Source organism: Neodiprion virginianus, chromosome 7, assembly GCF_021901495.1.
Source record: "Neodiprion virginianus isolate iyNeoVirg1 chromosome 7, iyNeoVirg1.1, whole genome shotgun sequence".
NCBI classification, from domain to species: Eukaryota; Metazoa; Arthropoda; class Insecta; order Hymenoptera; family Diprionidae; genus Neodiprion; species Neodiprion virginianus.
The window spans coordinates 20,518,928-20,536,791 of record NC_060883.1 but is presented as its reverse complement, the minus strand read 5'-3'; the positions used below and the strand labels follow the sequence as shown (position 1 = coordinate 20,536,791).

At 35.8% G+C, this 17,864-nt stretch overlaps 2 protein-coding genes across 3 annotated transcripts; one reads left to right on the top strand and one right to left on the bottom strand.

Moving 5' to 3' along the window:
• Nucleotides 1-1,176: 1,176 nt before the first annotated feature.
• On the top strand, nt 1,177-13,995 carry LOC124308348 (myophilin). Of its 2 annotated transcripts, none has more exons than XM_046770956.1 (4): nt 1,177-1,395; nt 12,984-13,120; nt 13,236-13,440; nt 13,557-13,995. In XM_046770956.1, exons 1-4 carry the CDS (start codon nt 1,342-1,344, stop codon nt 13,725-13,727), a joined length of 567 nt encoding a protein of 188 aa, XP_046626912.1. In that variant the 5' UTR covers nt 1,177-1,341; the 3' UTR covers nt 13,728-13,995. The 2 variants fall into 2 exon arrangements, with proteins under 2 accessions (XP_046626912.1, XP_046626913.1); XM_046770957.1 differs by lacking the exon at nt 1,177-1,395 and adding an exon at nt 4,152-4,292.
• A 122-nt stretch (nt 13,996-14,117) lies between these two features.
• Nucleotides 14,118-16,042, bottom strand: LOC124308349 (probable 28S ribosomal protein S6, mitochondrial). The gene is made up of 4 exons (XM_046770958.1): nt 15,855-16,042; nt 15,489-15,628; nt 15,152-15,313; nt 14,118-15,066 (listed from the first exon to the last, which is right to left on the bottom strand). The coding sequence occupies exons 1-4, from the start codon at nt 15,897-15,899 to the stop codon at nt 14,970-14,972; spliced, it is 444 nt and encodes a 147-aa protein (XP_046626914.1). The 5' UTR covers nt 15,900-16,042; the 3' UTR covers nt 14,118-14,969.
• Between the last annotated feature and the right edge of the window lie 1,822 nt (nt 16,043-17,864).

Below are 17,864 nucleotides of genomic sequence, written 5' to 3'. Positions count from 1 at the left end.
GTGTGTATATTGCTTATTCGCCCTCGATCTGCAAGTTTCCGCCGCGTATAAGCTACTTATCACGTATTATTATTGATACGATGTATGTACGGAGGTACATGAAATTTTCATGTTACATTGGACTGAACATTCTCTCCGTTAAAACCTTACCCTAACATGATGGAAGTAACGTTAGGATTTCACGGTCTGCAGGAATATAGTCGCGATACAAGACTACGATAATTTAATCGCATCCGCAACATCTATACATATATAGACGGTTATATACTGAGAGAAATTTTTTGAAATATGCAATTCACCGACGGGTGACGAGAAGTCATCCTATAATTCAGCGATAACCCGTTCGCATTGTTATCGTTTTAAATAGTTTCGCGAATTTCGCTGAAATCAGTCTACAACGTTATAAATTAGCCAAGTAATTAAAAATGCGACGATTTTTTATTTATATTTACGTACGTAACCACATTTCTCGCGACAAGAGGTCAAAGCTTGTGAGTAATTCCGTATTTCAATGACGGTGAGTATACGCGATCGAATGAACGAAAACTTCGTGAACATTTGAAAAGCGCGCAACGAATCGCGACGTTGAATTTTTCAAGCATAATATCGTCTCGACGTTCGCATGCCTATATTAAGACATATTGCAGACTTTTCTGCTGGAATGAAAACAGTTTCTCAATACAATCCACGTACAAGGCTAAATATACGATATTTCCAACGTAACGAGACGTGCTCCGCGTACGGAATCATAACGCGATGGTAAATTTATTCGACGAACAGACGTGAATTCGGGAAGTGAAACCCGTTTCGCGTGAAAATAATTATCCAAATTTAAATTTGGATTTAAAATAACGATAAAACGAAGATCTAGGCTACGTTTTACGTTTGCGCGACCTTTGAATCGTGCACGATATATCTACAGGAAAATTAACCAGCGTTAATCCTTAGCGTTGAATTCGTATTTTGACAGTTACATTCGCGGCAAGGACAGCCGGCACTCCGATTGGCGGCGGTTGAATCCGTCACGTCACCGGCGGCCAATCGAAGCCTCGAATCGCTTCCCACGTGACCCGGGAGTCCGAAGCATCCTCGCGATTGGCTCTCGAGTCGCAGCTGGAGTTGCGAAGAGGAGGAAAACGGAGTCGTGGAAGCCCGGTGCTGTCACCTTTGACGGCGAACAGTAGAGTTGCGACCGTTGAAGCGGCAGCTTTGTAAAACCCGTTTCATCACCTGTTTTTCAGTGTTTAACCGTAGTACCGCAGTGTTATTTCGCTCCGTTTGATCCTACTCTTAAAAAAAAAAAACAAAAAAAAAAAAAGAAACACAACGACAACGACAACAATGGCTAACAACAGAGCAACCAAGTCCGGATTCGCCGCCGAAGCTCAACGCAAGGTGAACACACGACACGATTCTGCGTTATCTTTACACCCGTTTCTCAGTTTCAAATCTCGATATCGCTCCGGCTGTATCGTTAAAATATTCTTTTTTATTCGGAACGTTTAACGCGGGATGCTGGATACCGTGTATCCCCGATATTTGGGGTGGCACACTCGCTCCTCGTGTAGTCGAGTAAATGTAGGTCAACCGAGAAATCGTTATTTCCCAGATACCCCGAGGCTCCAGACTCTCCGTCGCCTCCTGGACCAATTTCCCGCTTTTTACACCCGCCCTCGCAATATCAAACGGCTTGAACCGCATGTTCCGTGAAATTTTAGAAATCGGTTTATTCGTCCGGTTCACCCTCGTGCCGACTTTAATCACGAGAAACGTGGTGCTTTTCCGATATTCGCGGCTTTGAGCATCCCCGTAAGACTCGAAGAACGATTGAAAAACGTACGTCAGAATATTTGACGGGGAACAATATACCGAGTTTCAATTGATTTTACGGACAGGTGATTTTTCAATCTAAAAAAATTAAGGCCTACGAGACAACTGACAGTAAGTTATTATATATTAAAAATGATTGGTCGAAAATTGGTCAAATATTGTTTTCTTTTTATCGATTGTTTAAATTGTTGCAACGTAAGTTATTATAGTTACGTTTTACTACGATTCGATGACTAAAAATTTTCACACACGTACGTATCAAATACGATGTGAAAAAGTTTTTTTCCTTTCAATGAAAATATACCAGATTCTCGAATAAAATCAACATTTAGTTGCTTTGGTACGCAGTTTAATTTCTGAACGGTGTGACGTTAAATTCGCGAGATTAAAACAGTCGTTTCGCGAAACTGCTAAATTCTCTCGTGATTAGCTGACAGAGATATTGAGAAAATGTGAGAAATCCGGAAGGTAGAAATTCGCCACCCGCGCTATTTAAAATTCGCCAATTAACGGGTGAAGATAATTTAATTGCGAGGTAGCCGGTGAGTTTCGCGACGACCCAGTTTTGCGATTAACGTGTAAAAGGGATTATTCTACTTTCGTTGCACGTAACTTAAGTACGAGACCCGGTGACCATGGAACACTTTTTCATCCATTTACGGTGCGGAACGCTGCTCATTGAGCGGCTGCCGATGATCCAAATTATTTTCAACGTCAGATTAAACAACAGGCTTGCAAAATGCGATTTTCGATTGAGTATTTGGATGAAATTTTTTTTTTTTTCCATTTTTAGGGGTGCACAATGCAGTGCAAGCCAAAATAACGAGGACGTATTTTTTGTTTTTCGTTAAGAACGATAATTTTTCATGTCATAGGTGATTGAATTTCACTGATTTTCATATATATATATATATATATAGATATATCTTAACATGGGTGACGTCACAATGTTATAGTTTTCAAAGTTTTCAATCTGTTATATTAATGGCAATTTTGATTCAATCGAAAAAATAAAAAATACGTCCAAAATATTTTTTTCCAATCTACAAGAATATGAACTAAAAAAAATTCATTCAAACAGTCAATTTTGACTATGGATAAATTATTCCCGAAGAATATTATTGCAAGTATTAGGCGTATCAGTCTGGCTGTATTATCCCGCCATAATTTTTGATAGGTTTCCGATATTAAGGTTGAGGATTAACAGTCTTTCCTATATGTATAATACCGGCAGTAGTAATCGACGTCCAATTGCAGCCGGAGAATTTAATCGCGAGTATAAAATCTTTATATCCACAAGTCGAGATCTAGAGAGCGGCTTATCGCTTCTGGAAAAATTTACAACGGAATCCTAGTTATATGTATATGTGTATATATTGTGTCATCGCTATATCGAGGAGTGATAGAAGTATTCCAAAGAAACACCCGACTTCGGTAATACTTGAAAGAGGAAATTATGATTATCCGGATCAAAGGTGGAAACGAGATTACTTTTCGCGGTTATATCCACATCCTGAATACCGTAACGAGGATGAATTCTCGTAGGGGAAAATTATCGGTTAATTGTAATTGAATTAAAACCGTACTTGAAATACATCAGCGTCGATACACTCAGAGAAATTTTTAGTTCCGGTAAACGCTCAGTCCTCAGCTGTTTTCATTTTTTACCAAAATCGACAAAATATAATTCTAAGTAGAAAATAAAAATTAGTTTTCTAGCTGTTACCGGAAAGTCTAGTATCCGTTACTGTTCTTTCTCATTACGATCACTGTTGCTATATTTTCTTGCAACTGTTGCGAAAATTTAACGCTCGTGCAACGATAGATTGACGTTAAAGCCTTGTTTAAATAAAAAAAGTAGATTAAACCTCAGAAACTGATTTTGCGTTGCAATAACCAAAAAAGGATCGATAATAGCTCGTTTTTCGTAATTCCAACAATATTAAAACAGTTTTTTTTTAACGATACCTGTTTTACTGAATTTTTCCAGTTACCGTAACAAATGAAATTCTTCTCAGTGTATATCGTACGAATTACGATGATTTCTTATCGTCTTTGGAACAATTTCACCGGTTCTGAAAAAAACATTAAAAAAAAAAAATAAATAAATAACCCGATGAAACGTGAATAATTTCTATAATTACAAAATGACGCAAACACGGAGCGTCGCGAGGTGCAAATAATCGCATAGACCAGCGAGCGTTGAATCGGTAAATCTAATCGCATGTCACTCGCACAATGTTTGTTGTATGTAAGGTGTTGCATGTGTGCGTCGTGTCAAAGATACGCAATCAGCGAATATAAAGATAGCTAAAATCGCGAAATACTGCAGCACGATTGCCTATTTCCTCAAAGAGGTGTAGTTCAGTTGAATTGCCAACATCGTCGCTGATACATCGTAGATATTGCAACGTAATTACGTATATTCGAGAAACTTTGACGTTAACATGGCGTCGAGAAAAGTAAGTCGTTTTCCATTTGCGGTTTATTAATCACGTCCGATCTTTTCGTTACCTCGTCGACTCAACGTTGTACGTACAAACGTGCATGTATTCGCGACAATTTCCGTTCGCGGAGGAATTAAGCCGCGAAATGATATATCGAATCATTTTTCATTACCGCAAACTTGTAACTCGTACAACAATTGTTCCACAGTGTCTATCCATATAAGCTTGATTTATTTACTTGCTAAAAATTATTTCGTCGCGGTTAGTACCGATTCTTTTCGTCCTTCTCTTTGTGTCAGGATAATTTATTTACCGTCGCACCTGCTGAATTTAATTACTAACAGTTTAAAAGATAAGAGCACTTAAGCGTGCAAAGAGTTTCTGACGTAAATACATAATAAATATATATATATATATATACGTATATATTTATAAGCCGCGATAAAAATAATTTGGCGAAAATGTACGATGGCCGGTTAAACCTTTCGTTACATTTAATCAACGTCCGAGGTGAAACGGTAATTAGCAATTAGTCCGACGTCGACAAAGCGGCTCTTCGTACACATTAAACACATTATACACATTAAGGTGTGCATTGTACACACAGCACAGAGCCATAATACTGATTAGACAGACTTCCTGTTTTCCATGCGGCAAGTACACACATCGACATTTGTCGGACGTTGGAAGTACGAAGCTAATTTGTAAGCTCAGACTGCGGTTACGCCTCGTTATTTCACCTTCGAGGTAAAATTATCGAATGATGATCAAACCTCGTGTTCGCGGAAGGTGTCTTCCGCGTAATCTGCAACGCAAAGGACAAGTCCCTTCATTCGGCATACAGAAAGCTTGTAGAAACAAATTATAAGCATAAGCAAAACTAACAACAAAATCAACGTACATTAAAATTAATGTTGAAAAACAATGAAAAGTAATGACCAGAGAAGGAGATAAAAAATAGATAAATAGGTAAACAGACCGAAAGGGAGTACAAAATAAAGACAGAACAATAAATATGATGAAGAAATAATGAGTTGAAAAACTTGACAAATTAAATATATGAATAAGAAAATTATAAATAAAAAAATTTTAAAAAGAGAGAGAGAGAGAGAGATAGAGAGAGGAATAGATGTGTAGACTTGAAGTTTGCCATATAGGGGGGATTCTGGCCCTATGAGTCACCCGGATATCGTTATTATACTATTTCATATCCAACTCGACGATTTACTTAATAATAATCATCATGTGCTTATAAGCGTACGGCTGTACAAACTTGTACGCTTATACACTGTATAACTTATATAGTTTACATATATATATATACACAGTCATGGCCAGTAGTCATTGCCACCGATCAAGACAGTGACAGAGAGTTGCCCGAATTCGGTTGTAGAAGAGTAACCGCGAAATCAATCAGTGTTTTTTTTTTTTTTTTTTATACATGCTTTTTCTAATACCGTGACTGTGACTGCCGGTTATTCCGATTTTTGATTAATTTTCATTTCTGTTTAACAGAAATATGAAGAAAAAAAAAAAAAAACACAACACCATTTGTAAGTTAAAGTCATTCATCTGACTCACGCGGCAAGTTTATAATTAGCCAACTACTTCATCAACGTATCAAATTATACAATTACTATCTTGAATTGCGGTTCGTCGGCCGTTGTTGTACATACATAAATTGATTATTCTAATTAAAACGTAAGATGTATGTTTGCTAAGCTATAATGATAATCGAGGAATAGAAGATATTATTATAATACGAGTACATGCGTGTAATTAAGTTTCTAAACGAATTTCTGACGTACAAGTTTTCGTATCTCGATTTCTCGCGATAATTAGCCGACTTTCGTGCTTATATACCGATGTCTTTCTATTTTTTTTTTTTTAATTTTCTTTATTCTTTTACTTCGACCCGGTTTCGCGTTCCCCGAACTCATTCGAATTAATAACCAATAATCGGTGATTAACGCGAAACTTCCCATCACATTTAACACGAAAATAACCGACCGTCAGTTATCGCCGAACTGTTTGCGTACACCGAGAGAAATTTTTATTTCCTGTTACCGCTCAGTCTTTAACTATTTTCATTTTTTATCAAAATCGACAAAATACAGTTCTAGGTAGAAAATGAAAATTAGTTTTCTAGCTGTTACCGGAAAGTATAGCATCCGTTACTATTCTTTCTCGTTACGATCACTCTTGCTATATTTTCTCGTAACTGTTGCGAAAATTTAATGCACGCGCGAGAATAAATTGACGTTAAAGCCTTGTTTAACTAAAAAAAGTAGAAACTGATTTTGCGTTGCAATAACCAAAAAAGGATCGATAATAGCTCGTTTTTCGTAATTCCAACAATATTCAAACAGTTTTTTCAACGATACCTGTATCACTCAACTTTTCTAGTTACCGTAACGAATGAAATTTTTCTCAATGTATGTAGTAAATTATCTATGTTCTACGTTTAATCGCGACATATGTTAAGAAATAAAACGCTCTAATTTTTATAACACCGTTGTCAAGATTTAAAGAAATCGACGACGTGTTGAATAATAGAAAAAAATAAATAAATATAAAAACTACAATCTCCAACCAGCATAAAAACGAAGAGAGTCGATTACAGTGAATAAATATATTTCAACCCTGGATTTCCGTCGAGTCTGGTGCTCCTGGAGATAGAACGAGGTATCCCAGACTGTATTACGTGTAGACAGTGAGAAACCGGTATAACAACAAGCATCGTCTTTCTTATCTGAGTGCGCGGCTGGCCGAGGGGCAAAGTCTCTTTTTCCCGATAGAGATTCGAAACGATTCTCACAAGCGTATCCTTCAGACGTGATTCAGTGCATTGCATGTGTTTCGTGATATGCCGAGCACACAAACACAAGATTTAAACGTTCAACGGTGCGAGTATTTCGAATTTGTACGTACATACGTGTACGAAGTATTACAGGTATATGAAAGCTTGTAAGATAGGCCTGGAGGTCTTTTCATCCGCAAAAACCATTTCGTAATATTCATATTTCAAGATACAGAAGCGTTATTCTATTCTATTGGTATTCAATCGCGTCGTTAAATTTCGGCGAAGATTACTCGACGAATGTACAGTGACGTTATTTTTGTTTATTTATTTTTTTATTATTGTGGAAAGTGTTGGAAGAACATTCGAAAAATTGAAAATAATGCTTGCTGGATACGCGGATGAAATATTTTATACAGAAACGAGAATTCCGTTACGTTGAAACTCGTAAAAATTTCAATCTTGCGCTCAAGCTCCAATTTTCCTTTGTTGAGTTTTTTTTTTCTTTTTCTTTCATTTTTTGCCAGCCGGCAACGTTCGTCCTCGGATTTTCATAAAAGTTGAATTTTAAAAAATTAATCTTCGTCCTCGCGAAAGCCTCTCTTCGTATATTTAAAAACATTGTCGGTGGATTTCGAAATTACATATTTCAAAGTTCAGGAAGTCGATAAATTGAATATTGATATTCTTTGGTTATTTATTCTTATTCCCAAACAGTCGCATTGTGTATAATATCGCATAAATAAATCGAAAGAAGCTTATATTTCCAAGTCCCTGTCAATGATTTTAGTGTTAAAAATTTTTCTTTCAATTACTTGTCAGATACGACCAAACGATTCGTTAAGTTGCTAAAGAAATCATCAAAAAGGTATCGATATTCAACGGTAACTCGATCGACCGACGAACCATTCATCGAACCTTTTGAATCTCGTTAAAAAAAAATTTCATTGTCTCGCAATTTTACCCTTCAGACAGTGATTATAACACTACGCGATAGGTAATATAACAAAAAACAAGACCGTGCGATCGGACCAGTTTGCATACTCGTAAAAAAATCGTGTCCTAATAAGGATCTAAAACGATCCAAAGCCGCGATGAATTCCTGTTACGAAACTGTTGATTCGCGTCGTATCAACGATCGCGAGACGATTCGTGTCAGTATTGCGTTACGTAACGTAAATGCAGGTGAATTGTTAACCGAATTAGGATCTCGTTCTCGTTCAATCAAGTCACGCGTACACACGTACGTTGTACGCATGTGTAAAATCCAAATCAATTCCATATATATACACATCGCGTCACGAGAGTTAAAGACATCAGCAACGATGATGTCACCGAATGACCGAGTTTTTTCTTTTTTTTCTTTTTTCAATACATCCAATGGACATGTACGTATTTAAACACGAAACGATTTGTTGCATGTGGGTCAACGATTTTACACTCGGGATAACAACCACACAAATAGAATTGTACCCACATATACGTAATAATACATTTAGCTCCTTTTACGGACTTCTCGAGATCCGAGACCGCAAACTCGACTGCCTCGACCCAGCATCAACGAGAGAGAGATCTTTAGAGTCTCTCAACTCGAGCCAATTACATATTACATGTAAATTTTTTTTTTTTTTTTTATTATACAATCAATAGTTTTCGAGTAATAAACTTGATTACACTTTGGACGTTTCCGATTTCCGCACACATTATAACCGAATGCTAACGTCTTGAGCGTCGTCGAATAAAAATCTAAAAAAAAAAAAGTGTTGTAAAAGTGTCGTTTTATTTTTCAAAACAAATTTCTTAGGAAAATATTTATGCGCAAAGGCGAATGTTTACCGAAAAGAAAAAGAAAAAAGCAACGTTACTTGCGGCCCTTTTCAATTAACCTCGTCAATCGTTTCTTTTTCATCCAGCTTGAATTTTTTTTCGCACATCTTTATTCTTATCGGACGATATTTAAGATCTTTATTATTTACTCTCGTAATGTATTGCGTATACCTGTCACGTCTCGCGACCCAGTTTTTCACGCAAAATTTAATTGCAATCAAGTCTTTTCACGAAAAGAATTTCCGACCATACATATAAAGCAGGTATTCGATTATAATATAATCTGAACACCGTGTCGTCGTATATACTCTGCTTACATGTACGTATGTACGTACATATGGTACATTTATATCAATAAATTTCAACCGATAAGGCAACGCCGAAATTCCCCGAGGCACGCACTATATACATACCTAACATATATAACACGTTACATATTGAATGACACGATAAATTCACTTGTACGAAGGTGATAAGGAGACTTGGAATGATATTAATATCGCGTCTCGAACGATAAGTGAAGAAAAAAAAAAAAAATAAAGGGAAACCGAAAGCAGAGAAAAATTCCATTGAAATTTCAATATTGCACAAATCGGATATCGTGTGTACAGAGTTTTCCGACGGTTTATTACCGCAAAATGACGTCAGGAGAAATTCCACTTGGATTTTTCGTTTCTTTTTTTTTTTTTTTATTTTGCTCTTAACACCGCCACGACACATGTTTATACTTTACATACACCTACATACGAACCCATATACATGGATATGCGTGGAGTTTATCGCGTTCGGATGCATCAGTCGACGGCACGCAGTTGAGTGTATAAAAAGTATAATATCTTAGGCTGCGTGGCACGTCGAAGGGTATAAAAATTTCAATATCATAGTTAATGCCGTTTTATTTATTTTTTTTTTTTTTACGAATATAGCTGCGGCAGGTTATACAAAAATCCGACGATGCATTTACAGCCGAGAGTATAATGACGCGTGTTTATCGTTATCGCTGTGACTTTTTACGCGGAGTTTCGATGAAATTTTCGAAAACGTCGATTACGAAATCCCGGGATTTATTCACTCTTCATTATTTCATCTTACTTTTTATTATTCCTATTTTATACAGTCTTAAGAACGTTACATGGATATATTATATTCATTAATATACTCGCGAATCCATATAAATGAAGAATCGACGCTACACCGATAGTGTTTCAAATTCTTGACCAAGTAATAAAACGAAGATTATACGTTTGTACGTATGCATATAAATTCATCAATTTTCTATCCACGATCCAACGAAAAGAAATAAAATTACAAGTATCGCGATAAAATTGATTATACAGTGAGTATAAAAATGTTTTATTATCACGCATAGTATATATATACATATATGTATATATATGTATAACATATATCTGTAGCTGTTTTTTTATAATATTACAGTTGCCAGAAAGTTTGTTTTAATTAAAAACACGCTTGCCGTAACATTTTTAGATATAAAATAAAATTCTCCACGTTATACGAAAATTTGACTTTCGCTTATATCGGATCGAGACACTTTTTTTTTTCTCCAATCGTTATTGGGACTGAATTTCCACATATTTTATTTATATACGTACGCACATATTTGATATACTACGTAGCGATTCTCCTAAGGCAGGTTTAATGTTATCCAAACGCGACGTTGCGTTTATATTAAATATCTCGCAACTTCGTCGAAAGTATCCAACCGAGTATTTAATATCTTCCCTTATACAAATCCGGCAACTTTGAATATCAATTTTTAAATATTATGATATTATACAGAATTCAGCCGGTTGAGTGTAACAACGAGGGAATAGTTGAGAAAAAAAAAAAAAAATGAATCAATTTCCTTCAAACTTTATCGTAATTTATCGATCCGTTACTATATTATTTACGTGTAAGGATATGAAAAGAAAAAAAAAAAATGTTTTAAATATAATCGCTTTACTTACGATGAGATAATCGTTAATTTATTATTAATTGATACTACATCTGCATTGCGTTTATATATATATATATACATACACATATGTACATAAATAACGATTAATTCATATCGCGGGAATTATGTAACATATTTCAGTTAGCCTTATCATACGGAATTTCTTCCAACACGCGCAACATGTATATGTGTATAAACGCACGTGTCTTTCATTAAATATGTACACGCAATGCCGACGGTAAAAATAATAATAACAATAGCAAAAACGTATGCAAGCGAAATCGCGAAAAGCTGAGGAGAGCGGATTGCGTCAGGAATAAAAACGTCGGTCTGACTTGCTCGGATCCTGATAACGCGAATGTCTGACCGCATATTATGAGAACATCCGCCGAACCACTCGCGTAATAAAACTTTTGACGATCAGGGTGGAAACAGTGAAAAAAAAAAAAATAAATAATAATAGTAGAAAAGAAAAAACATTTTTTCAGTACTTGGAGCTGATGTAGAAATTCTCGTTTTTTTTTTTTTTTGTTTTACTAATTTTACTAATTTTTGAAAAAGAAACGAATATAAAAACGATTTTTTTTTTTTTTTTACACCGCCAAGTGAATTTCGTAATAATTTTCATTAAGAACCGGATTTGGCATTGCCGTCAAACAAGCGCGAACTAATTAATTAATTATAATCTTTGACAATGAGGTTAGTCGATTTTACGCATTATTATATTCATGCATATTTATAGTCGCTGTTTTTAAAGATGACCGGATGGTTGTTTCGCCATTCTGCCTGTAAGGTCAAAGGCGGTGTCAAAATGTCGTAGAGAATTTTACGGCTCGGTAAACCGCAATTTCATGCTTCGATCGCGTTGAAAGGAATTTTACTTTTACGTTTAGATTTAGACGTGAATTGCTTCTTGCAGAAATTGGACGTGACGTTGATCTTCAAGTCTCAATTTTCAAACGCGCATTGCATGTGACTAAAAATTTCGTAATAATTTTACCCCTCCTCTTCTTTGTTTGAAATGTGTGTATATACATATATATATATTTATTTTCTTAAAAATTATAACGTCAAGTTTGCTCGACACGTTCCTAAATTCGTACCTCGTAGAAATATGCCGATTTACGTGCGGGAATATCAAGATTTATTCATTTGTTGTTTATAATTATAAACGATATCCAACGAAATTCATCATTTTCACAATTACACCGATGAAAATATCGTCAATATTGGCGATTTCATTCCGCAAAATGTAATTAAAATATTTATAATTTATTCCAGTTGTATCAAGCGTAATATTCATTAAAATACAGCAACGACGTTCTCAAGGATTCTTGTAAAATGTTACTCGTCATCGATTTTGCCACGTGATGTCACCGTCTGGGAATATGAGTCATGCTCGATGGAATGCAGCCGTTGGCATAATATATCTTTTGACGTCGTTCACGGGGCCAACGAATTCTTTCCGCGAAATATCCTTCGTTAAATTATACCTGTGAAATAACGTTTCTGTAAAGTTTTCCCCAAGATGCGGGAGAAAAGGAATTAAAAAAAAAAAATAAAAAAAAAATATTTCGTTTTCGGGTACGAATAATTCCAACCGCCAATCCAGTAATCCGATAACTATAATTCCCTCGTAAAGTATCGCGATATCGTATATATATATATATATATATATATATATATATATATATATATGAGTGTTGTTACAATTTGAATAATAAAATAGAAAAAAAATAAAAAATATGTAGACAATCGTGATCGATATCGATCGATATCGAATAACAAAACTAGGACGGCAGTATATAACAAGATAATGTTTTAGATCGGTTAGATTTTAGAACTCATGTAATACGTATGCAGAGTAAAGTATATTATTTTTAGAGAAAACAATCTGTATTTTATTTACGTATCAATTTTCTTGGTCGATTATCAATATACGAACGAGAAAAAAATATATAACCGCCTAAATGTGTACGATTTTAATGAAGATTTGACAATTTTTTTTTTTTTACTATTGAAAATCGATTTTCCATTACACGTTCTTAGCCTAAGTATCGACACGATATTTGACCGTCTATTTTAAAACGATTTTTTTTATTTTTCTTTCTGTTTTCAGATAAACAGTAAATACAGCGAGGAATTGGCCCAGGAGAGTTTAGAATGGATAAAAACAATAACCGGCGAGGACATAAACACGAGCGGAGACATGGACAATTTTTACGAAACCCTCAAGGACGGAACTCTCCTCTGCAGGTGAGAGCTTTTAAACTCAGGCTTCGAAACTCGTCTCGAAATTTTCACTTGAAATAATTTGAAAACGAAAAAAAAAAAAAAAAAAAAAAATAAATAAATAAATTTAATTTCGCAGATTGGTGAACAGCATCAAGGAGGGATCGGTTAAGAAGATAAACAACACCGGGCTGGCTTTCAAGTGTATGGAGAACATAAACGCGTTTTTGGAAAATGCAAGAGCTCTGGGAGTACCGGCCCAGGAAACATTTCAGACCGTCGATCTGTGGGAAAGACAAAATTTAAACTCTGTCGTAATCTGTCTCCAATCGCTAGGCCGCAAGGTCGGTGGATAATTTTTTTTTTTTTTCTTGACAAAGATTTTGAGAATAGGCGTCGCTTGAAAAATACATAAAAAAAAAATAAATAAAAAATAAATTTATCTTCATTTTTACCTCAGGCTGGAAATTACGGCAAACCGAGCATCGGGCCGAAAGAGGCTGACAAGAACGTGCGAAACTTTAGCGACGAACAGCTCAAGGCTGGTGCTGGTGTGATAAGTCTTCAATACGGTAGCAACAAGGGAGCAACCCAAAGTGGTATCAATTTTGGAAATACAAGACACATGTAAATCATCCCGCCATCCTGCTCGAGCACATTTTCCAAAATTCAGACTTCCAAAACCGCCTTACAATTAGACAACTCTATCTCACACACACACACACATGTAACTTGATTAATTTTACATTCAAAGGACACGGAACGTTTCGTACATCCTTTCATATCTTTTTTCTCCCCCTTTTCTTTCGTTTCCCTTATTATTTTTAAATATATATATATATATATATATATTTTTTTTTTTCTTTGGTTCGATAACGAGAAAAAAAAACAACAAACAACGAAGCTGCGACGTTTGCAATCGCTATTCAAGTTTACTTAAGATAAATTGACGAACATAATATTGCAACGTTTCACGAAATTTTTCATTTTGCTTCATTTCTTTATCTTTTTCTTTCCCACGTTTGTTTTCATTCATCTCCTCGCGACGAGGCAACGACGGAAATATGTTTGCGACACGATTCGCGCGATAGCTTGTAACAACAATTAACGATTACGGAAGTGACGATTGCGTTTGAAGTAATTTGGTTTTTTAATTTAAAATTTACGCGTTGCAAAAATCTTCCTAGTCGCTTTACGTTCTCGTTGGGTTCTCTAACGCGAGGAGATATTCATGATAAACGAAGATAATAATGTTGCCATTATTATTATTATTAATAATATAATAACGATTATTATGTTATATGATAATCATACTATACACTATAAATAAGATAGAAAGATTATTTACCAAGTATTTTGTACAAACTCTTTTTTGGTGGTTATATATACTATTATCAGATGTAACTTTTAATAATGTATTAAGAAAGATTATAGATTAATAAATCAAACTATAGATTGAAAATGCGAAATGAAAATTGGGAATTGCGTTCATTCCATACTTGCGGAGAAACTAAGTACTCTTAATTTAAAATCGACGGTAACATTATTTTTATCAACTGATATTATTTTTTTCACACTTGTTGCACGTTGCGAAATTTCTGAAAAATTCGATGATAAGAGAGAAATCGTTTCTTCGAAGGTGTACAGAATATCATAGCAATACGCGTAACGTTCAGATACCAACGACTATGCGAGCAGTTGATAAAACAAATAATTTCAAGACATATCAGGGACCTCGACTTTATGCGTAATAAATATATTCTACGGTCACGTACACAATCAGAATTACAACGTGTACAACATTTATGTACAAAAAATTACGTTTTTCATAGACGTGTATCACCGGTTCAAGGGAATAAGTTGTTGAAAAATTTTATTTCTGGAATGGATAATAATCCAAGCCAGTGTTGTAACTGAACTGTGGTTTCTTCGCCTTCTTAGCCATTTCCAGCATTTTCTGTACCTCGCTCCTGAAAACGAAGCAAACATTTTTTTCTCAATCAGAAGTCTGCGACGATGAAAGATTCTCGCATTCTCTTTCGCTCAGCTTCTCACCTATAAGGCGGTGGCTTTATCTCATCGGCCAGAGTGCAGGGTTCGGGTGGCTCGCTATCTTGTTTGTAAATGCGCCTCCTGACGACATCCACGTCTCTGCCAAACGCCTCGTCTAAGTCAAAGATCTTCGACGGCGGGGCATCAAAATAAATGATAAAATAGCTGCAAGAATAGATTACCGACGTCGATAGCGATCGTGTGTTATTCAAGGATATTTACGGTATAGCCGAAAAAAGTGTCGGAACAGAGACGGCGACGCTGTTTTCCTCGTTTGAGAATGTAAGCCCGTCTCCTGCTCTCGACACTTTCTTCGCTGGGTTCGATATTTTTCTCATACTTTGCCTCTCTGTGAACCAAACTGTGAGCACTTGTCTTAAACGGCATCTTCTTGAACCCCAGACTGTCGATTTTCCGGATTATGCCTCCGGTGCTGAAGATTGTGTTCGCCGTCCTCTTCAGAGTCGACACGATATCGGTCTGCAAGAACAAAAATAATTTCACGACTCAACCGACGTGGATAATTCCAAGTTCCGAGTTATATTGTGAATAATTTCACAGCATAATCGACGCGGATAACTAAGAATTCTGCACAAAAAGCACAAATTCGCAACATGAATGTTTATTCAAAGTTGTAGGTTATGTTGCGGTGGGCTAAGTATTAGGTTATGTTAAGCAGAATTAGTCGAAGTTAGCCACAACAGACCTTTGGCATGACGCGAAGGAGCATCGCCAGTTCGTATGTCGGCATTTCGGAGACTTTCCAGGTTTAATTCTCGCGCGGAATCAGAAAAATTACGACAATCCGTCCGAATGAAATCCTTGTGTACTCCGAAACGCCGAAACGAATTCGGTATTGATCAGTGCTGCCAACCACACTCGCGTCGACCACGCTACCATCAACTGAACTTTTAAACGGATCCTGTGTTGTGGCGCCATAAAGCGGCGCGGCGGAAAAATATTTGCGGAATCGATATTAAGCGTGAAGTTTGAAATTCGAACGTCTGAGAATTGGTTCCGATATTTTTTTTCTCGATAAGTGTCTTACAAGTAGAGTTAGAAATTTTCCGATAACCGATTTCAAGTTAGAATTAACGCATATATTTGATGGATGATAAAATTCTGTCGCAGGGTTTCAAGAATTTGCAAAATTTCAGTTTGCGATAGAAGTCTGAATGCCAAAATTTCAAAAACTTTCTAGAAACATAGAAGACTGTATTATAAAATAATATTACTGCATCAAAAAATTCTATATTTAGAAATTCTAACTTTTTGAGACACTCTGACCTAATTCGGATCAATGACAGTCTACGATAACGTTTTGCTGGTTGTTAAGTCGTACGACGGTTTGATCGAAGATATTTTTTAGGATAAAATTATTTTCACCGATCCCTCGAATTTCTTCCATCGAGTTCGTTCGACGCCAATCGCTAGTAATCACCTGACATTATATCCATCGTTATGAATTCTGAAATTTCATCATATCCAATCAGAATTCAGGAGCCATTCGCATTACGAATATTTCGAGGGTGGCTCGTGATAGACAGCTGGTCGTACAGTTAACGAGAGGATAAAGTCAAACTCTGGAGTGTGAAAATATATATATAATGTTCATTAATGGGTTTCCAGTTGCTAACTATATTTTTGGAGTCATAACTGAAACAAGTTTTCCTTCTATGGAAATTTTATGTCTCTATGATCAACGTATCGTTCGTTTCTCCTGTGACGTGCGTCGCTAATCATTGGCACATAAAATTTACATAGAAAGAAAACTCGTTCCAAATTAAATTCCCAAAAAAAAAAAAAAAAAAATAGTGAGACACTGGAAACCTATTAATAATCATTACCGTAGACATACCAAAGTCCGCCTGTATTCAGGCAACTGAGAGTAAATTTTACCGATCGACATTTATCTCATTTTTCACGATTCGCCGACACTCTTCACTCGCCAACGAATCGTGGAGTTTGAAACAAAGTCGAGGGGTGAAAATGTATCCCGGATTGCATAAATGCAGGCGATTGAACATTAGAGTGGTTCTTATTCAGGTTTATTCAATTTTTGCCAGACCATCCCCGAAATCAACTTAAAATAATTCGAAAACAATCGCCTAATTTCTTCAGATTCTTACATCAACTCTAAGATAGTCCGCATTGTGATCGAAGTTTCTTAGGGAAATTAACACGGGTAAAACTTTTTTTCTCAGTATATATTTTATTGCAAGAGTAACAATGTTGCAAGGAATCTGTAACCGCGAGGTTTTGGTGAGAATTAATGCTACTATGTGGGAAAAAATACACATCATCGTACCATGCAATCTAGACGAATTGCACAACCTCGAAACCTGCCTTTTTTTTTTTTTTATTTAGAGGAAGTGCAATTCGTCTAGATTGCCTCGTACGACGCTGTGTATTATTTTTTTCATATACCATCAATAATGCCGATTAAAATCTCGCAGTTACAGATTTTTTTGAACATTATTACTTTCACGATAAAATATATAGTGCGAAAAAAATCTTTTCTCGTGTCACTTCCATAAGAAACTTCGATCACAATGCGGGCTATCTCAGACTTGCTGTAAGAATCTGAAAAAATTTGGCGACTCTCTTTAAATGATTTGAAATTCATTTCAGTGATAGGGCGGTAAAAATTCGTCAACATCCTAAACAAGGACCACCCTATTGAACATACATAGAATTGCCAATGTAAATATGTATG